General features: G+C 40.8%; 1 protein-coding gene across 1 annotated transcript in view; it reads right to left on the minus strand.

Moving 5' to 3' along the window:
- The window catches only part of slit3 (slit homolog 3 (Drosophila)), a 339,417-nt gene that overhangs the window by 1,646 nt on the left and 314,874 nt on the right, over positions 1–22,897 (minus strand). Inside the window, exons 31-37 of the mRNA XM_042492991.1 lie at positions 21,222–21,359; positions 20,389–20,629; positions 17,914–18,044; positions 2,656–2,810; positions 1,949–2,109; positions 1,248–1,405; positions 403–608 (exon numbers count right to left, since the gene is read on the minus strand). Coding sequence (XP_042348925.1) covers positions 403–608; positions 1,248–1,405; positions 1,949–2,109; positions 2,656–2,810; positions 17,914–18,044; positions 20,389–20,629; positions 21,222–21,359 — 1,190 coding nt within the window. The remainder of the gene's footprint in view (positions 1–402; positions 609–1,247; positions 1,406–1,948; positions 2,110–2,655; positions 2,811–17,913; positions 18,045–20,388; positions 20,630–21,221; positions 21,360–22,897) is intronic.

The raw sequence follows: 22,897 nt of genomic DNA on the forward strand, positions 1-22,897 counted from the left end.
CTAGTATAGTATTATAGTTTCAATGGACCATTATTTTTAACATGCTTGCTGGAGGAAAACATCCTGAAATAAAAACATTTATCCTGGAGGAAAGGTTAAAATGTTCCTAGATAATGCATTAATGTTTCAGGGTTGTGTTTTTAGTTTGCTTTATTTAATTAAGTAGCTCGCTCTGAGCTCGGGACATCTCGCCCTGATGGTGGGGCAAGCTGTCCCTAGAGATTTAATTTATTTTAATTAAATTTGTTGGTTTATGCGTCATCATTCTGCATAAATCAAATCCAAATATTTTTTAAATTTTGCAGTAAATTCACTTTGTTATTACAAGGGGCATCTTCGCCCGTCTTCCTTCTATTTGTCAATCTTGTCATTATTTCCGTCTCCTCTTTCTCTCCATCGTACCTGTGTCACAGGTGGGCCCGGTGTACCCCGGCTGACAGTGGCAGACGGGCTCTCCTCCCTCTGACACGCGACACTCCCCGTGTCCGCAGCGGTGCCCCCTGCAGGCTGGAGGCTCCTGCCGTCGATCACAGTACTGACCCTGGTAGCCATCGCTGCACTGACAACTGTAGGACTGACCTTTCGGCACACACAGACCATGAACACATCTGGAGTGAGAGGAAGGAGAGCGAGAGGACAGGTTAGAGATGGGTACATCGGGGCAGATGACGTCTTTTCAGTCAGAAAGAGTCATTTTATCTCACCAAACACAGGAGCTGCTGGGCTACTACCGCCTTAATCTGTAGTTTGTAACACAAACTTACTATTTGAAGTATCAGTTGACCAGCAGCTCCTGTTCAGTGAGGTAAAATTAGTGATTTTGTCAATGTAGTCTGGTTTGAAGAGATCATAGATAAGTATCACCGTTTAGTCCCCTGTTCAAAAGGGCTGTCTGTTTGAGAAGTACTGAGCAAACGACTGGATATATGAGACTTGGATTATACTGAATGAATTTCAGATGTTTTTTATATATACTTTTAATGTTGTTAAATATGTTCCCATATGACATGGATTCATCAAGAATTATTAATTATTATTAATTTGGATTCTTTGTTCACTGGAGTCGTGACAAAAAACAAAAAGAAAAGTTTCTTCACAAATTCTATGTAATCAAAAAAACATCCCATGTAACCTGGGGTGAGTAACTGATATACACATGGTCCTTTTGGGTGAAGTATTCCTTTAATATGACTTTCTGAATCTTTACATCCATGCATTTCTGCCCGGTCTCTGCTGTCTCTACCTACCTGCTGTTCTGACAGGCGTTGGTTCCTGTCGTCTGGTCACACAGAGCGCCGCTGCGTCCTGGAGGACAATCACATGTCACCCCGGTCTCTCCTCCCTCCCTGCACGCACCCTGGGCACACACACTGCAGGAATGACACCCTGCGAGAATGCCCTCACCCTGGTGAGAAAGGGAGGAAATACTGTCAGCAGAGTCAGAGGGCCTTTTAAAGATAACAGGAGAGAGCAGGGGGGGTGTAACCTGACAAATGCTACAGCCTTCATTGACAGTGGACGTCCACCCTAAAAATAGTTTCAAAAAGGAGAAATGACATCTGGTCTTCTCTACAGCTGCCACCAGCGTGGGTTTGTTGAAATATGGCCTAAAAACTTTACTGTGGCAGTCAAAATGTTTTTTGCTGTAACTTTTATTATAAAAGTTTAGTGCCTCTTTGGATTGACCTTGAACATGAGAATTATTGTCATGAGATTTTGCAGCAGACTTCTTTATTTAACATTTCTGCTGCATGTCTGCTTTCTCTTTCAAACATGACTTTGCTAATAATACCGAAAAGACACAGTTACGCAAGTAATAACAATATTAGAGGTAATACATCTCTCAGCTTTGAAGGCTGCTGCATAGCTCCTTTAAAGCCAGGCTCAAATATTAGAGTACATACATGATGCAGCTTTTGTCAAGAACTAATCTTCCCCATGTGATTACCTTGGCTTCAACCCCTTGTGCTCGCGCTCCTCCTGCAGTTCTGTAACTTAGGTCTTGAGGCTCCCCGTTGATTCGGACATTGTGGATGCAGCCGTTAAAAGCCTGAGGGGAACGTTCAGGGCCGGGTCGTAGACCTGAGGCCACCACCTGGTGTGGTACGCCTGGGAAACGGAGCAGAGCAAGGCAGAAAGTTATGAAAAAAGCAGAATGTAAATAAAGAAAATTAATTTGAGAAAAGGGGAAAAAACAAGTGAAACATAGAACAATGTAAGCAAATGAATAATTTGCTTGATCAATATGCTCACACTAATCTCTAATTTCATTCTTGGTTGATTCTCACAGTAAAATACAATGTTCCAGCAAGTATACAGCGCCACAGCGCTCACTACTGCAACAATATGTTCTTTTCTAGCACTTGAGAAAAAAAGTTGAGAAAAAAAGTCTCAGGGGCGTGTCTTCAAAAACAAGTTGAACAAAAACAGTTCTGCATCTCTTCACCACACCCCTTGCTGGGATTGTGTGTGTGTGTGTGTGTGTGTGTGTGTGTGTGTGTGTGTGTGTGTTTGCATGTTGTCAGTGTATTTGTATGTGCACATGCATGGCAAACATGTGATCATAACCACAAAAAGTAAAAAAAGTACATTCAGAACAAGCATGTCTGATTGTGTGTAGATGTACAGTATGTGTATAAAAGCGTGTGTGTGTACCTCCTATGTAAAGCTGGGTGTTGTGGTCGACGGAGGGCTGGCGTGCTAGCTTGCCCAGACTCTTGGGGGCACCGTTATCCACCACCAGGCTCAGCGAGCGGTTCTGAATCAACAGCTCGACCGTGTGGAAAAGGCCGTCATTCACTGACTCCACGCTGCAACAAACACACAGGGAAAAAAAGGAATGAGAGATTTTCAGTATGGTTCCTATTATGATAAATTACTGTTGAATTCTACACCAGACAAAAGAATTAGGGGGGAAAACATGATAGAGCAAATTGGAAATGCCAGACACTAAACAGACTCCAAACATTTTCAAGTCAAACATTTTTTTTCTATCTTTTGTTGTGTTTGCAAATCGACCAAACTAAATGAAAAAGAAATTAGGGAAATCTGTGTTGAAATGTTTTTCCCAGACATAAAACAGGCTGATTACATCCTCAATGCAGTGTTTTTGGAAGAGATTATAATGGGCCCTTGATGTAGGCCATGGTTTCTTAACATGAGGTTTGAGGCCCAGATATGGTCCCCAAACAGCACACAGGATTGCTTATTCAGATGGGCCCGGAGCCTCAGGGCAGGATATAAATTGTATAATTTAAGTCTGCCCCGAGGCTCAACCAATTAAAGACAGGGGCTCTCTCAGCCCTTAAGACGGACATCGTCTGCATGATTCTGTTTGAACAGATCTAAAATAAGAACAATAATAGCTAAAGCAGACAGCTCAGGCTTTTGTCATCCCAGTCATCACATCACACCTTAAGTTATCTTACTTTATGTGCTGTACAAACATGATATTTCACCCTAATTATGCCTCCATTTCCGACCACATGAGAGCGCTGTTTGCATAATCTTGTATATAAATTATATATATATATATATTATATATATATATATATATATATATATATATATATATATAATATATCTAAAGTAAATGCCACAATAGCTATAACATTCATTCTTCTTGCGCCAGAGAGCTAAGCCTTCTGCCACCTGTTTCATCACGCTCATGACGGCATTGTGATATGTTACCTGTGGTACAAAGACATGCGGTGGTGGACTTTTCTTTTTTTGTGTGCTTATTTTCAGGTAATTTCCTTGTAACTTTTTTGCTTTTTTTAAGTTGCTCATTGTCCTTTTCCCATACTTTTAAAAGAAACCAATTTGCTCTGGTTTCAAAGGGTTAATACAGCACTGACATGTAAATGTTTCCACTGAGGAGGAGCCTGCAGTGAACCAGCACTTTGACCTTTTGCACCGTGTGTGACCCTGGGAATAAAGTGTGTGTGTTTGCGTGTGAACGTTTGCGTCTGAGAGTGTTTTCTTGCTGGAGGGGAGACAGACAGCTATAGAGACAGTGGTTTGGCACAGCTGAAAGAGGGAAAACGAGCGAGAGTGAGAGAAACACAGGGGAAGAGAGGTAGATGGAGGGGTGGTAAAGCCGACTGTGCCTCCGTTCACCAAAGTTATTCCCTCCCTGAACCCGGAGAATGCAAGCAGAACGTATAAAAAAGACAAAACACAAAAGAACAAGTGAAGCCACTCTTTCCACTGGTGGTCTGCTTCAAACTCCCACAGCTAAACATCAAGACAAAACATCTCTTTGTCTGCAGTCACTCATTGGCTAAGTAGCGAAGGAGCCTCGAGTACGCTCTGACTGACAGCTGTTTATAGAGCGTTCAGATTACAGTGATGTTGCATTAACAGCCAATGGGGCAGGGTTGTGAGTTCTGGAGACGCGCCAGTGTGACTTCCATAGAAAACGCTGACCATACAAACGGAGAAAAACAGCAGATGCAGGAGCATTAGAAGAAGAGGAAAAAGACAATTGTGGTTAAAGAGATGGCGACAAAAATTTTGATGACAGAACAAGAAGAGGACGGAGAAAGAGCAGAAGCAATAAAAAATAAACTGAAGAAAAGAGAACAGGAAGAAGTAAAGAAAACAGTCAATAAGAACAACTGTGCATGATGGTTTTTGACTGCTCCTTCATGTTTCATGTATAGCAGTAAGGGGGGTTTACAGCATGCACAATTCATAATCAAGACATTATGATTAATTATTGATTTACTTTGCTAAATGGATGGTAAACTGGGCGTGAGTCTATAGAGTGTTACAGGAGTCTTACAGCCTGGAAACCAGTGTACATTTCAGCACCTCTGGTTCCCTCGTCTCAAAGTCAATGGATTTTTGAGCGAGTCTTTGGTCAGAAGCCTGAAATAAGGTCTGTGGTTAACACAAGCTGAAGACACTTTCACGTTTTGTTCTATGACATAAAATATGTCAGTAAATACCCCACTCATGAATTTTAATGCTTTGATGTGTCTTAAAAACGAAAGTAGCTAAGGCGTGGCTAAATGAGACTACAGAATGTCATCACGCCAAACACGGTTTTGCAGTATCATTGTGATGGTGATGTTACGTCATACGACCGTGGTGTAGCATCTTTATAGCCTAATGTTAGTTTTTTTACTTCTGGAAAATGCATTTACACTTAAAATCATAAATGTGGTGTTTTTTTGTGAAGAATATCTTGCTGAACAAAATATGCAAGTATTACAAACATCTTATTTTCTGCAATAATTAAAAATCCAATGGAAAAATCACATAGGCTTTTTGATGAGGGAACCAGGGCGATGCTAACTTCTGCACTGACTGACAAACTAATGTCATCCCTGCAGCACTCTATACAGCGCCTTTCTACACTGTTAAAAAATATTTATTTTTACATAAAAAAGCTTATGTCCATGCTGCCTCCAATTCTTAAGTTGACTAAATCTGAGGAGACAAGTTAAAAAAATTACAAAATTACTTCCAACTTTTCTTCTCAAATTGAATCTACTTTTTGATAATTTTAGGCAGCCCATAAAATAAGTTTTTAAAGTTAAAACAAATTTTAACAGTGCAGTCTTTCAACACTCAAAGTGCTTTACAGTACATGGTATGTAAAACCATTCACACACACATTAATACACGACACTATTTTGTATTTTCTCATTTGAACTTTGTCCTGCATTGTCTTACTTGTATACAAAAAAGAAAAAAGACAAAAAATGGATAAAAGTTCAAAATCAAATTACTTCATGAACAGGAATCTCAAATCTGTGAGTAACAAAGCCATTTATGCCATCAATAATACATAAACACATTTTAAAAAAAGTTCAGTTCAGCATTTAGCTGGCGGCTTCTAAAATAAGAGCTCTTACTTCACTGTCGACCCAACACAGACACATACATGGTTTCCATTAGGAGCCATGTAATTTAATAAAGGTCTCAAACAGGCCTGCTGCAACCAGGCAAAATGATGCTCTGCTAGCCTGAGAGATTAGCCCTCTATCTCAAAACCCCGCTCTCTATCCCACCTTCACTTTGTATTCCCTCTCTCACTTTGCCTTTTCTCTTCTCTCCATACATTTTCTATCCTTCTCAACCTCCTCTTCCTCATCTTTCTCCTCTCTTCTTCTCTTTGTGCTCTATTTTTCCCTCCTTCCCCTCCCTTACAACAGCCATCTGTACTCCTCTTTACTCCTCTAAGGTTTCTCTGCTTTTGTTCCAGAGGCACTTGATCCACTTTGAAATTTGTTCAAGTGTCTAGAAAGTCAAATCAAACAAGCAGCTTTCACAGCTGAGGACACCCTCAGAGTAATTTTTTACACGGGGTTGAGTTTAACACACTAATTTAGCCACATTAAGGAACACACTCTAAACTGTGTACCTGCTGCAACAGCAGAGCTCCACCGGGTGGCAGTAGATGACCAACGGTCAGCGCTGACGTCCAATCAGATGCCAGACCTGCAGGGGACTGTGCATGTGTGTGTGTGTGTGCGTGTGTGTGTGTGTGTGAGATGTTTCCCAATATCAAACTTCATCAGTATTTTCACGAGTGGATGTTTTCCAGAGCCTCACTGAGACATGTTTGTTTTTGATTTTACATATTACAAATATACAAATACATATTATTTCCATTAACTCTTTAGTGGTATTATATATTTTTGTGAATGTTGTTAGGGGAGGATTTTTACTTGTTTGGTCAATATATCTCTGTGTGTGTGTGTGTGTGTGTGTGTGTGTTTCAGGTTCTTTGAAGTCGGTGCTGTGCTGTTGGCCCTGTGTTTTAGTAAAAAGCAGCCCGTTATGAAATTCAATAAAAACCAAACACACAGCCTGTAGCAGATTTCAACTGCCTCTCTCTCATCTCTCATTGTGTTTCACCCAAACCCACAGGGGACGTCAATTTCCTGTCAGTCCAGAATCAAATACACCCCAAATGAGCGCATGCACACACAAATACACTTTAAAAAAATAACTTCCTAAAAACCGAAAACTGGCTTTTTTCAATACAGGTCGTTGAGTATATCTCAAACTGAAAAAATAATATATACTTGCAGATCCACTTACACCGTTTAAATCTAATTAGGCATCGCTATCATTTACTTACAATGTTTCTGAACCACATTTACGGTTTGTGTGTTTGTGTGTATATGCATGCGTGAATGTATTTGACGGTGAGTCTTGTGTATTTGTGAATGTGCATGTTTTTGTAAAAGTGTGTGTTTGTAGGTGCATGTGTTTGTGTGTTTGCATGTATTTGCATGATTGTGAGTTTTTGTGTGTGTGTGGGTGAGCGTGCATGATCCTGTGTGTGTGTATGAGCATATGTGTCTGTGTGTGTTTAGCAGCCCAATCTGATTAAAATGATGTTCAGCAGACAGGCATCCCAGTCCCATATTGCCGTGGTAACCTCAATTAGTCATTGCTGAGACGGCAGCTGCTGAGCGGTGAGCTCCTTCACTGTTTTCTTTCTCTTTTTTCCAGCTTTCATTAAACCAGGCCGCCCAGTTTGGATGAAATTTGTACTTTTTGGGAGTGGATTCGTAGCGTTTTGATGTGGACCTCCAGGAACGAGTGCTCATTGTTTCGGGTTTCAGTATTAGAATGTTTGAATTGCCCTGCAGCGTTTTAAATGTATAATGTTCGAGGATTTTCTGTTTGTTTTAACCTCAGCATTGTGGTTTTTAAGAGTCAGATTCAGGTTAAAAATTCAGTTAAAATAATTTAGTAAGGTCTGTATCTAAAAAGAAACTGCATGTAAAAGTTGCATGATTATGACATAAGTATGAATGAATATAAACATTGCTGCTTATTAATTCTAAATGGCAAACATCAGGAGACACTGGGCTGATCTGTAGGTGTCTAGCTTTACAGTGACACATGGCATACACAGCGAGTATTTAAGGACACAATAAAAGGGACAATACAAGAATGATTTGAGATCCTTATATGATGTTGGACTGTAAATTACATTAGATTCAAAGTATTGCTTTGATTTTGTGCCTGAACCCGTTTGACCGGACCGACTCTCCGGGTTCAGGCCAGGCTGTAATTTCTCAAAATCCCCTTGGGCTTGACTATAGTCGGGTTCGCTCTAATCTCCCTATTTTTTTTTTTTTTTTTTTTTAATGCAGACATTATATGGTTTGTATCAAAGTAACGTACCTTATTAAAGTTGATGACTTTTTAATTGTCTTCTAATAAATGTTTTAAACAGGCCAATAAAGCTGAAAAGACCTACAAACATAAGCACATCAATGCTGCGCTCAGATTTGTCTCTAGGCTTTGCTAATCCACGGTGTCCAAAAACCGATGTCAGAAGGCATTCCTTTCATTCATATAAACTTATTACTAATAATATATTGTTTTCATATGTAATCCCCTTTGTAATCACCAACATTTTGATTAGTAACTGTAATTTAATCACTTTTTCTCAGTAACTGTTACTGATTACAGTTACATTTATTTTGTAATTTAATTACTGTCACTAGTTACATTTAACTTGTTACTCCCCAACACTGGTACCTTCGAGGGCGTGTGGAGGTTAACACCATCCATCAGATCCCAAACCCTTTGGCACGGGCATCCGAACCAACCAGGATCATATCAGGACCTCTTTTTGAGCACTTGATCCCTCACTGGCTTCCCACCCACTCACACTGCAAACCTCTTAGCCTTTCAAATAATGGATGTGACTATTAGGGCTCTCTAGTGATACATTTTTATGTATTTATTGTCTCATTTCTTCTTAACTGGCACAAAAAGAAAAAAAGGTTAATTATTATGGTTTTATATGGCCAATTCTATTTGCTGTTTACCTGGTGCAGTAGGTACAGCACCTGTCCCTCTGTCTTCCCTTTCCTTCACTGAAACTCTTTTATCTTCCTCTGTCCAGCCATCCATCATCATCCCTCCTCACCCTTCATCTGTCTTTTCTCTGTCTCCTCTCTGTCCATCCATCCATCGCCTCCCCTTCTTTATCATCCTTTTTTCCTTTCATGTACACATCCGCCCCTGCATCGCTCCCTCTGTCGCTCGCTGATGAAAAACCGTAGCTGTGCTCTCTCTGACCCGATGGGAGATTAGTGTGGCATTAGTAAAGGTCAGCACATTAATACACAACAAACAAACACACACACACACACACACACACACATGCATGCATGTTCATTTAATACTGTGCATGCTTAACCACTTTCCTCTGTTGCTAATGAGGGCACAGTGAAGGACTTGCACACCTTCTATCTCTCGTTCTGTTGCTCTGTCTCCCCACTTTTCTGTTTCCTAGAAATCCAAAGCTCACCCGCATGTACGCATCCTGTATGATTTTTATATTCATTATCATTCCTTTTGCTTTCCACCCTTAAATCACTCTGTCCATCCTGCTCTGATTCCTCCTCTTCTTTTTTTACAATCCTCAATCTCTTCTCCCTCTCTTTTCTCCCCTCTCTATTTTCTAATCCAATTTCTCTGTTTCACCGCAGGTTGTAGCTCCTGTCCAGATGTCATCTGGGCAGATGTGTCTGTGAACAGAGAGATGTATGGCCCCTGCATAATTCTGGCTTGTATACTTTCTGCAATCTTATCTGTCAGGGTCTACATGTCTGCTGCAGGCCTCCTCTTTGTTTCTCTCCACCTCCCTCTTTTGGAGTGCAAACTTCAAGGAATACTTAAACCACAAAATGATCATTTGTGTATCAGTTACTCGCCCCATGTTACCTTGAATTTTGCGAAGAATTTGTTTTTCTCGCATGCTGCCAGAGTGACCGTATAATACAAAAGTGTGCAAAACTTCTTCCAAACATTGCGTACAACATAATGTTACTTATCTGCATATTCCTCTCCTGCCTCTCCTAAAATGCTTCCAGAAACATATTTGAAGTCCCTGTTGAGCTGTTAAAGCCAGAGTTTGTGTACAAGAAGTGGTCATACTGCTTCCTGCACAGGGAAAACAGCGGCCACGAAAACGGACATCAAACAGTTAAACTGAGCAGCGCTAATTAAATATAAACCAAGATTCAGTTACTGAGTTGCATATTTCTCGCCACAAATGTTTTCAGAAACATGATTTAGCTTAATGGTTCATTGTAATACAAGATCTGGCTGGCCACCATTGTTACGCATGGACCCTTCCACATTACGTCACCGACCAGCAGGAGCGTCTGGTAATGCGCACTGCATTCAGGTAGTTGTGGGTTTTCTACCTCTTGAGCAAAAGTGTCCTTTTCTCTGTTTTCTTTGGTCATGTAACAACAGTTTAAAAGGTATAAAAAAGCCTAGTTTTATGTGGGGACTGTTAATCTTGGTGAAGTACTTCTTTAGGAATTTTCTCTGCTTTTGGATTCTCTCTTTTCCATGGAGGCATATTAGAAAAACAACATTTTCTTCAGGAATTCAACACTGGGGTGAATAACAAATACACAAAAGATATTTTAGGGGGTGAAGTGCCTGTTTAACCTGATCTCTTAGTCATCCAAAAATCGAAACACAACCAAATATTCACGTCAAAGCCTAAATTGAACTGTAAAAACTGATGTGAGTCATTAATGTACCATTTACATTAGTGCGTCTCGGTCTCCTACATTTGAAAGTGAGACTCCTACATTTCAGCTCGTCGTCAAAAACTGGCTTCGCATAAATGCCCTTCCTGGCTCTCTGGTTTCTTCACAAGATAACCGACCCGGGGATCTCTCAGAAACATCCCAGGGACTGGCAGCGGTCCCTGGCCCTCAGTTGTACAACCGCAGTAACTGTGCGGACAGTGCCACGTTCGGGCTCTGCCAGAATCGCTGCGCTCAGATTGTGGTGGTTAAACAGTTACGCCATCCTGGACAGTATCAGTTGAATGGTGGCAGGAGGTTCTGCTGTGCCTGCCTCGCCATGCGGTTTGAGTCCGTTTACACTGTATTTCCAAATTAGGGCAGATAAGATAGGCCGTTTGCAGTGCTCAGACTCATGCAATCAAAAGATGGCACATATGAAGGGGCACATGCAGGCTTGTGGTAAAATGAGCCCGGGGCTTGGAGCTGGGCCTCGTCTGCTAATGCTAAACATAACATAGAGGCCGTGTTTACTTAGTGCTTAGCATTGTGCTCAGACGTGATTTAGTTCTATAGATCTCTGTTTCCCTCTTTCGCTTTCAATCGTTCATTTTTTCTCTGCCTCTTCTTCTCATGTTCCCTGTAGGCTCTCTGTTTAACGCTGTCTTTATCTCCAAATCAGTCTTTCCTCTCTGTGCTACTGTACACTGTCTTCGTCCCTCTCCGTCTTCATCTGTCTCTCTTTTACACTTTCTTTCTCTGTTTCTCTCGGCTTTTCTCGCACCCTGTCTGTCTGCCTGTCTCCCTCCCAGGCGTGGCCCGTGTCAAGTTAACAGCACCAGACAAGGATAATTCCCTGACTCACTCTGTGGTTTGCTTTCCCCCCTCTGTTCTTCCCCCTCTCTCACTCCATCCCTCTGTCATCCCTCTCTCCTCTCTCATCCATCCTGCCGTTGAACCGTGTCTCATGGTCTTTTCATTTCGCCTGCTTCTATCCATCTGTTTTACCCCTCCCGTTTTCTCCTCTGGCGGGCAACCTATTCTGCCCAGTTATCTCTTTATCGTGTTGTCTGCTATTTCGCTCCTGCCTTCCGCCCAGTGTCGCTCCATCCATCTGTCTTTCTGGCTATCTCTCTATCTATGTCTGCCTCTCAACGGATCAATCCGTCTTTCTGTGCATCCATACGTCCCCCCGACTGTCCTCTTCTCTCTCCCACTCAACCTCTTCAACACAGTCTCCACCCCTCCCCATCTGTGCCAGATAATTAGATTAACCCCGTCGTTTCATTCCTCCATTCCTTCCTCTCTGGCCGTCCCTTCCTCTTGTCCTTTCACAATGTGTCATCTCATTTTCTGGTTAAGGTCATATTTGGGATAAGTGGTTTCTACTCATCTCCCCGCCCAGATTACAAACCATCATTTTATGAGGAAACAGAACATCACCACAGACATGGAGTGCGGACAAACTGTAAAAAAGCAACAAAACCGTCTTCCTACCCAGACGACCTCTGTAGTCTCCTTGAGCGGTTGATGGTCTACATCAGCTCCAGGGCTCTCCAGCTGACCCTGCGCTCTGGCCTGAATTCACCTAGTTCACTTCAGCATCATATTATTATCATAATTAAGCTGTTTGTATGCATCAGTTTATCGAGGCCAAAGGGACAGACTGCAGAGTTCACCTTCAACAACACAATACTACACTTTACTAAATAACCTCTACATATGGAGGTAAATGCACTCACTTTTAACATTGGACTGTGCTGCAGCAGGCGTGGACTCACAGAGCGAGAAAAAAACGGACATCCCATTCAAATCAACGCAGCAGGATGGTAGGAATGGCAGCCTTTTTTATGAGTATCCATTGCAAAGAACTGTAATCTTATTAGTGGGCTAACTTGGGCTTGGCACCAAATTCTGGGTCCTATGCATGAGTAACAAATAATAAAAATAATTGAGCACATGAATCTGTCTCTGGTTATTATGGTAGTCGCTAATGAACTGTTCAAACCACATTTAAACAATAAAAATCTGTGGAGTGTGCTTAAGTCTACACAGTTTGAAATTTCACAATATTTCCACCGTCTTTTCTCAACATACTTTATCCTACATTGACTGTGTGGTACTTTTATGTTAGTTACATAAGATTTTCTTGGAATATCATGCTTAAGAGACCACAATTTTCTTTATATTTAAATATTTATCATTCCCAAGTCTAAAATGATGCCCATGTTATTTTACTAACCTCCACGTTGATTAAATGCTTTCCACACAGCATGATAAAAGACTGCTGAAGAGTTCAGCCTTTCAGCTGATTTATTTAGCCAATGTTAATATACTTATGGTAACAATTTACTTAAAACTTAAAAAGAAAGCAAACAAAACTAAACTTGAAATTCCAGGCTTTTCATGGGAGCTCCAACTTGCAGATCTCATAAGCATCTCTAAAACACAACTGAATAAAAGTCATCACATTACAATACTCACAGTATCACTGTTGATGCACAACGCTCTCAAACCTGTGAATGTCGACACCATATAGGCATAAAAAGGAAACTGGAATGAAACTGTCCTTTTGTCCCGCTCTACTAAAGCCAAAGTTATACTTTCAGACTACACATGGAGGGTCGACGCAGACCATCTGCTTCGAAATATACGGCCGGGTGGCCCGTATGTGTGGACCATACGTGTCGACAATGTGTGAACACATTCGTGCAGACTCCAAATGTTGATATAAACCAAACCACATGGGTGTCCGCTGTTCATGTCCGTTTTAGAGCATAACCGGCCATTGACAGTTTAACACCTTGCGTTAAACTGTTTTCAGGATACAAAGACTTAAATCAATTAACTGAATTAAAGAAATAGCAATATGTCCATTATAACTAACCAGAAGCTTAATTAAATTTATATATTTAGAGGACAGGTAAAGGCAAAACAGTGAAATACCGCACAATAAGCCAAAGAAATTAAAATATGTGCACATTTTCCTGCAGGCACATGATGTTTTAATATAAATTCTGAAATGATACAAAAAAAAGTGTGAGGCTTTAAATGAATCATGATTGAAATGCCTGATGCAGAAACAGTCTTTGCCCTTGACGTAATAAACTGTGGCTTTCATTTTCTTCTCCCACAGCCACTTGCAGGATTTATAATGACGTAACATCCTAATCCTTGAGTCAAATTTGTTATGAACTGGCCACATATTATCATCAGAGGCAGTAAGGCTACCAGTGCCTCCTCCTCCTCTTTCTGTGACCTTGCCTCCGTCCACAGAGACAACAGGACAGAGCAGAGCCAAAACCACAAAGCCAGACATCACATGCTAAGAAAATCACTGATCGAAATACAAAGAAAGAAGCAGTGAGTAATGAGAAAGCAATAAACTCTCACTTTCATTTCTCTGTCTTCCTCTCTCCATCTTTTCTCACTTCTTTAATTGGTCCGATTACACTAACATCTGTCTCACTGCCCTCAGTTGGCATTACTACCCTGACTGGTGCAATAATTCAAAAGTGCTACAAAAAAGCCTTTTAAATGTTTTTTTAATGCTGTAAAATTTATTTTCATACTTTGGAATAATTGCAATAAAAAATGAGACCTTGGTCAAGATGATTGGTAGCCTCTGTCTCACACCAGTGGTATCATTGGGCCTTTTTCAATTTTTTTTTTCCTTTCCATGCCGGACTAAATGTTGGAAGTTATTTTTCCATCCGCTTGTAACACCTTCCATTATCTGCCACTGCGAAAAAACTCTGGAAATATCAGCTCTATTTGGACTGGCAGAGCAGTGCCCTCTCCCTCCTTCACACAATAAAACTCCTCTTATACATAAAGTATTACAGAAATGTAGGTACAGGGTATGATGCTTTACTTCACTGCATTTATCTTTCTTACACACTTTACCAGATTCAAGGAACAGTTCAGAATTTTTGAGGGGTGTGTGTGTATGAGATACTTATCTAAAGTGAGTGTATTACATACAGTAATATGTCAGCCTTTCCATCAGAAAGCCATAAAGGGCTTCATTTGCCCATCTATACACTTGTCACAGACACCAGACTCCATTGAGAAAAATGGTAATTTTAGCTCGCTGAACACAGGAGCTGCTGGTCTGCTGCTGTCTCCATCAGGTAGTTAGTTTGTACGTGACTTTGATGAATCCAAACTAACCCTTTAAATGCCAAAGTCACACAACAACATAAACAAAACTGAGTGAGGCAGCGGCAGAACAGCAGCTCCTGTGTTCAGCGATGTAAAATCACATCTCTTTTTTTAAAAATGGAGTCTGGCTTTGAAATGAGTGATATAACAGCTTGGTTTTCCTACTGGAAATGACTGTCTGACAGCAAGTGGTGAAAATACTCTCAACATAGCATACACTTAAACTGATGCTGGATGTTTAAGGTGGGACGTTTTGAAATGGCTAAAATACACTTTGTTGCTGATCTCTCCACAGCAGTAGATTGCTAAGCTTCCAGGTCATACTTCAGCTTTTTCTCCAAATATCATTTGTAATATACAGTCCCGTCTATGGATAAGTACCCCATACAGCCCCACTTCAAAACATCTGAACTATCCCTTGAAGTCTGTCGCCTGGTGGTATATCATCTTGCCAGTGCTCCATTTGGTTATTGATATTTATTCCAATGATTTGTTAATGAAATATTGCTGCTGATGTAAAATGTGTTATATGTTTTCAAGTGTTTTGTATCATTGGTTATGTCCCTCGAGACAATACATGGCATTAAATCTTGCATCATATATCCGTCTCACATCTCTTCCTCTCTCCTCCCGCCACAGACAGTATAGACAGAGACGCAGAAGGAATCAATATGAGCCAATCAGCACCAGACAAAGATGGACATGGACCCTTCTCTCTCTCTCTCACTGTTTACGTCAAAATAAAGTCAGGCAATCCTTCTTTTCTGTCCCTCATTGTATTTTTTCTTTTCTCTTTGTCACACACCTTCCCCTCTCCTTTTCACTTATTTCAGTGCACCCTTCAGACAGTTGTGTGTGCTCCTCTGAAATGGTGAGGACAGAGGGAGTCAAAAATTAAGGTTTTCCTGTACAGGCAGAAACACATTGTACTTCTATACTGCTATATGACATAAATATGAGAATATGAATTGTTTTATAAAGCTAAATTAACTCATTTATTTTTGCCAGATTTCTCCAGAAACAATGAATATTGTTCATATCTGTTTGCGAGCTTTGTTAGAACAGAAAACATAATTTAGATAATTACATATCAGCTATGACAAACGCCTTTTCTTGACTTATTAAATACAGTAGTCCTGGGCCTGAATCTCAGTGATGGATTGCGTGTATTGTGCGTAATTTAATTCCAACAGATTAAACACTTATAATGTGGGAAATTCACACACAGAGTGTTGTCTATTAAATTTCAGCCAGTTTTTAATGTTTTGAACATCCATCGCCATGCTTCTTATAATGTTGTGGCGAGAGGAAAAGTCGCATAACATCATAGAATAACTTGTAACTTGTTACTTAAAACTCTGCCTTCTGTTGTGTTTTAGATTCAGATTCAGATTCAGACAACGTTATTGATCCCAAAGAGGGCAATTAATTTGCAGCTAACCCCGTGAACTCAAAAGACAAAACAAACATTGCTTTAAGAAGATGCGATGAACTTTGAGAACTAAGAGAAGCCTGACAGGAAAAGTGTTGGCAGTGTCTTTAGTGATTATGTCAATGATTTACTGAATTTGAATTTGTGCTAAAATTTTGGATGAAAACTTCTGCATTTCGCACAAATGTTATGTTGTACGATCATGGGATTGTAACTCTGTGTCCGTGTTTTTTTGTTTGTTTTTAATGCCACATGCTGTAATCTGCATATATTGCACAAAAACCCTCCACGGTTTCTCTGACCAGTAACTACTGAAAACATTATCATGTTCTTCTCCTGGATTACCATTACTGTTTCCATAGCTTACAGACGCATATCCATTGCTATGAAACTGTGAATCATATGATATCCAAGGCCCACACAGACTAACCCGGTGAATGAGGGCTTTTGTTCCCACTGTTTGATGTCGTACGTGGTGGGTTTCACTCAGGGACATGACCGTCTAGTCGGGATTGTAAAGGAATTTTCCTAAGTTCATGTTTGTTTATAGAGGGAAGTGCTCATACGTAGATCTGCTACTGTGTGTGTGTGTTTGAGAAAGAATATGCTTGTGGATTTCTGTGCACACGGCCAGATCAGCACTTACTGAAAAGTCCTTAAAGTACTGTAAATAAAAAAACCTCAGATCCTTGAAACCGTTAAGTTGTTTGGTACGTGCATGTGTGTACTTTTTTTAATTCTCTGGTATCTTTGCACTACCTTGAACCTCTGTAACACTTGAATCTTGTAAATGTTATGAAGCACAGTCGCTTCATTCAATGGATACAAATAAGTGACTTAAAATATATTTGAGTGAATGAATATTTGCTTTTTGTAACCATTAACCTGTGCTGAAGTAGAGCAGTATTTGAATTCTTCAGTGTTTTCTGCATACTTTTCTTTGTGTGTGTGTGTGTTTGTGTGTGAATGTGTGTATGTTCTTTTGGATTTCTTTAAGTGTGTTAACCTACTTTGAACAACAGGGAATGACAAGCAACTACCACCGCTATGTTAATGTTTTCTCTGTTTGTCATGGGAGCACCACATATTTACACTTTGCTATAAATGCCAGCAGTATGAAGAGGCGCGGAGTGTCTATTCTACACTGAGCGCTGCATGTTTGCCATTTCTTTCTGGTTGCTGAGAGTCAAAAATATTCAACTTTGGGTAAAATGTTGCAGCCACTCGTATGCGTCACTTTTTTTATCCAGCCATCCAATCACAGTGGAGAAGAGGCGGGATGACTACCACAAATACCAACCATCACATTGCGAAACAACAACAGCAATGATGGAGAAATTGATACTGACACGACACAGACCAGCAGCTCCGACCTCTCTCACTACGTGCCTCAGCTTTTCCTTCATCCAGACCAGGCACTCTACCTTGTGCCAACATCTTTATTTCCGTAATATTGCATATTGTACCGTTGAGCCACTTCTAATCATCACAAGGAAAATTCTTTCACTCCGACAGCAGAATTGAAAAAGCGTAAATAAAGAACTTGAAATAAATTCCTGTTTACAAGTGAGAGTAAAAAATGAGTGTGCACACATAAAGGTGTTAGTGTGTTTTTTAACCTTTAAAGTCCTTTAACCATGTTTACACTTGACATTCAGTGTATTGCACTGTATGTATGCACATTTGGCAAATTATAATTGAGTGTGGATGAAGGTGAGAGAGAACTGTTCTGTGTGTGTGTGTGTGTGTGTGTGTGTGTGTGTGCGTGTGTGTGTGTGAAAGATCTACCTATATACAGTTGTGGGTGGGTAGTTGGCGATGTCGTAGATGAGTCGTATGTGTCCCTGGTACAGCTCTAGTGCCAGGGGGTCATGGTCCTCCTTATAAAGCAAAATCCCGTGGTCTTTATCTGTAGCCACCTGGAGACACAGAGAGGTTGGTTAAAAAAAAAATTCACCAAATTAACTTCTGCAGTGGAATACAGTGGAAATAAATTTTGTAATATTTGTTGTGAGATAAGAAAAAATTGACTAGCAATGCAGACAGACAATGTTATTTTGCCTAATTGAGTCATTTAGCAGGTATGCTTGTCAACATTGGCTGGCTCACCTTTGTCATTGGGACTAAACCCAAAATACTCTCAAATGAGGGCAAACACATTTTTCTTTTTGACTCGTCCTGTAACATTATCCCCACCACTCGCAGTCGCCATCTGTCTCAGCTCAGCTGCCTGTTCCACCACTACAGACTGACCCCTGGTGATCATGCTGGATACTAAAACACATCACCTGAATAAAGTATCTCTATATCAGTTTAATAGGATGATGAGCGTCTGTGTTTTTTAAGGTATTTAAAGTCATAACTTCAGGATTTCTAAATGCCCCTGTATACCGTAATACTCTGATACTTCCCAGCCGGCATAAGCAAATCCCGTCTTAGATGTTGATTTTAAGCACTAATTAAAATTGATCTATGTCTTGTAATGATCTCAGCCTCTGTTACGCTGCTTCAAACCACTCCACTTCATCACCTTTCTTCTTGCATTGCTGGTGAGCTTTGTTATGCTGCAAGTTAACTGATAAACTCTGACTCTATAAGTGATATTTCACTGTTTATTTTATTTATTTATTTTTTTTACCATTTTCTGCTTGTTTTTAAAGGTGTTCTATGCCAAAGCAAAGCACAGAGCCTATGAGCTGTCTGGATATGGTTGTCGACATGGAGGTGACTGAGCCAGCAGCTAGCAGTTAACAGTGCTAACTCCATAAACAACGCTAAACAACACCAACAGATGACCTAACAGAAACCAGAGGGTGGACACAATGCTTCCATGATGACGCTGACCTGACATCTGCGGTGACTGCAGGATGAGTGCAGTGCAAAGTGGTGATGAAGAGCTAGCCAGTGGGATATATACATGCACATGTGGCCAGACCAGCTTACCACAACAAACCACAGAAAAGCTCGAATTACAACACCCACAGAGCGAGTGTGACCTTATTCTCTGCTCCACTGTATCTTGACAAAGAAATCAGTAGTTTGCTGCTGTAATAATGCTCTGAATGTCTCATGTAGCTCCTTTAAGATCACAAGTGTTGATGCAGGCCTAAACCAAAGAGGAATTATGAATAGACTTTTGCTGCAAGCTGCAATGTCACATCGTCAAACCGTTAAAGAGCTACACAAAACTTAGGAGAAAATGTAAATTCCGCCACACACATCCCTAAATGAGGTCACCTGCGCCTCCCTCCCACACAGACACACTTGACATGTCACACTTGCTCGCATGTGCCGCTAAGCGCTAACTAACTAGTGAGTGGAACTGGGGCCAAGGGGCCAAGCACTTAACACTCTGGCTTCAATGGAGCATAGCCAAGTCAACACCTGCTAACAAGCTGCTGGAGGATGGAGGAGATCGAGGCAGAGCGAAGACGAGAGAAGGAGGGAGAAATGTAAAGAGAACAAAAGAAAGAGACAGAGGAGATGGAAGAAGAGAGTGAAAAACAGAAAAGTGGGTGAAGAGAGAGCTGGTATGCAGACGGAAAGAAAAGTAAAAAGTGTTAAAGAGGAAGAGAAAAACCATCCAGTGATTTATGAAGTGCTGAGGCCCTTTTATTCTTTTTTTTTTCATTTTCTCCCTCTTGCCTCTGAGTCAGGGCCTCTTAGTAGAGTTTTAACAGTCTTGGCACTGACATTGAAAGCTCCTGGCAGGAACGCAGAAGCGCACACGCACACGCACACGCACACGCACACGCACACACATGCACACACACACTCACAAATCCAAACAGGTGGTAAATATCAATTAGACTGCCCCCCTTTTCTTGTTTCTCTTTCGCTCACGCTCATTTCCAAAAAGGAGGAAAACATGTCTCTATTAGGATATGACTCTCAGGTGTCCAAAATGTATGGTCTGTGTACATGAGTGTGTGTGTTTGTGTGTGTGCGCACGTACGAGTGCTCAGTGTGCCATGGAAACAGAGGGTGTAGCAGATGTTTGCTTTGCTTCGTAGGCACTAAGTCGTGCAACTCTATAGGTTTGATTTGAGCAGCTCACAGCTCTATTTCGAGTGGCTCATAAATGTTTTCCATGTAGCACAGCAGAATGTGACTTTTGTACTTCATGTTGACACAATTTACAAGATAAGGTTTAGGATACAATTTTTTGTGTATTACAAAACAGGAACTTTATGTAAATACCTGCACGACTGCAAGATTTTACTGAAAACCAAAACTTTAACAGAGATTAAACGTTGACCGTACCTGTAATGAAATATGCGCTGTGGGCCGGAGTTTGGCGCTCGGCAGCTCCACGTACGCATCCCGACCCAGGAAGTGAACAGTGGCCATCTTGTCACATTTGTTGCCGTAGAAACCGGGCATGCAGCGGCACACGGGCTCCCCAGCAACCACCAGGCACTGGGCGCCGTTCTGGCAGTCTGATTGGTCGCAGGGACTAGTCTGCAGCAAGATCATTGGTGGAGGGTTCTCGCAGAAGAGGCCGCTGAGGGAGGAGCAGATTACACACAAGATAACTTATTCATAGAGCTTTAATGAGGTGATTTGCTGTGTCCGTATCCTCTGATGAAACTTGTTTAGTGCTTGCTCTGTATTTTGCATCACATTCGGAGATTGCATTGGTGAGGCTAGAAAGGTAATATTCTTGAAGGAAATGGCCGAGTTTTATCAGCGTGACACGGCTCACACATTCTGTATTGTTTTCCGCTGCATCTTCGAAACTCTGAACCTCTCTTTGCATTTCCTCTTTTTGCCCATACAGCATCTGTCTGTCTCCTCTATTTGTTTCCTGCACACCTATGACTTCCTCTCTCTCTGTCTCTCTGTCCCTTGTGATGAATTTGTTCCTCTCAAGCCAACAGTCTCTGCTATAATTAACCACATGGAGCTGCATCTGCTGCACACACACACACGCAAACACACACGCACACACATGCACACGGTGGGTCCAGACAGTCAAGTGTCTGATTATGGAGCGCCATCTGTATCTCCTCTCAGTCTGGCCCTGCAGTGTGTAGCTGCGTTTGTGTCTGTTCAAGCCATTTGCAGTGTCCGTGATGTGTTTCCACGACTCTCACCTGAAACCCTCTTTGCACACGCAGGTATAGCCGTTGACAGCGTCCACACACTCAGCTCCATGTTGACACTTATTCTCCAGACAGTCATTATAGTCCTGCTCACAGTGTTGGCCCACATAGCCCGGTAAACACTCGCACCTGGGGGGACATGGAAATATGGATAGGGTTACTGTGTGTGTGTGTGTGTGTGTGTGTGAGTGCGTGGAGTGTGTGTTTGTGTGTGTGTGCTACAGAGTATGAAAACCAGACTGCTCTCAGTTCTTTTCGACAGCCAGTATTTTCAGAAACAACATGTTACCTGCAACAGAATTCTCGAGCAGGACACCAACCTCCAAACTAACTGGTAGTTAATTTTGGAATTTTGAATACGTTCATTTATGAACACGCTAATGCAAAACATTTCATTAGATAAGGAAGTTATGCATTTATTAAAACTATTTTCTACAAGCTTCTTGCTGGAAGTCTTGGAAAAAAAACAAACAAGACAAATGCACATTACACATGAATAAATCATTCGACACATGGTTGAATTCTAAAATGTTCAACTGAAAAGTTTTATTATATAAAATATACTTGTGTGGGCTCCTATGCTCGGATGCATGCTTATAGATTACTGTTAGTATTCTCCATGGTCCCAGAATCATATTGATGTAACAGAAGAACTTTAGTTTCCACAGTTTATGTCTGTTTTTAGCTGGATTACAAAATATTTTAGAGTTTATTTCTATGGTTTATGAAAAGCTTTGTCAAAGGAATACGTCATCCACAAACTGACAATTTGTCTGTCAGTTACTCACAATGTGATATCTTGAATTCATGAAGAAAACGTCTTTTTCTCACATGCCCCCAGTACATGAAATATCCAAAAATGGCAAACAGTCTTGATGAATTGAGGTAAAGATGAGTCAAGTTCGTCAACAGCAGAACAAAATCAAAACATCTACTTACAAACTCACACAACTCATGCAGAATAATTCAAGTCTCAATTATCCAAATATAAACATGCATCTTTGCTAAGCCTACTATTTAAAACACTTATGTGTAAAAGGTTTCCCATATGGAAAAGTGGCAAGCCTGGACAAGAGCACGAGCAGAATTCAGACGCACACACTTGGACGAACTTGTATGTCGAGTATTTTAAGGTTTAAGCGTAAATGCATGTGTTTAGGAGGAAGTGAGCATATTACTGAATAAATAAGACTTGGATTATTCTGCACAAATTGTGTGAGAATTTGTGAACAGATGTTTTGGCACAGGTTTGCTGCTATTAAATGCGGTCCCCTTTTGTTTTCAATTCATCAGAAGTATTTGCCCTTTTTACATTCTTTGTTCACTGTGAAAGCACACGAGAAAATGGTTTTCTTCACAAAAAAACTGAGTCTGCACACTAGACTATGCTCCCATAAATATTTACTCAACCAATGTGGTGACATTTTGAGCTACATGCTCTTCATGAAACATGTTTTTTTCATCTTATGTCCAGCACCTAGTTTTTGTCTTGGAGGTGCATGCTTTTGCAAACCTTTTGTCTGAGTTATTGATGTATATATAGTCATTTTGTTGATGGATTGTTCCTTTAAGATGAAAGCATTGTGTAGCTTATATTCAGAAATTAAGACCCAAAAACCCTACAAAGTTTGAGATTCATGTTTTTTACATGACAAAAGCACACAGAA

The sequence above is a fragment of the Plectropomus leopardus genome, chromosome 9 (assembly GCF_008729295.1).
Source record: "Plectropomus leopardus isolate mb chromosome 9, YSFRI_Pleo_2.0, whole genome shotgun sequence".
Classification (NCBI taxonomy): domain Eukaryota; kingdom Metazoa; phylum Chordata; class Actinopteri; order Perciformes; family Serranidae; genus Plectropomus; species Plectropomus leopardus.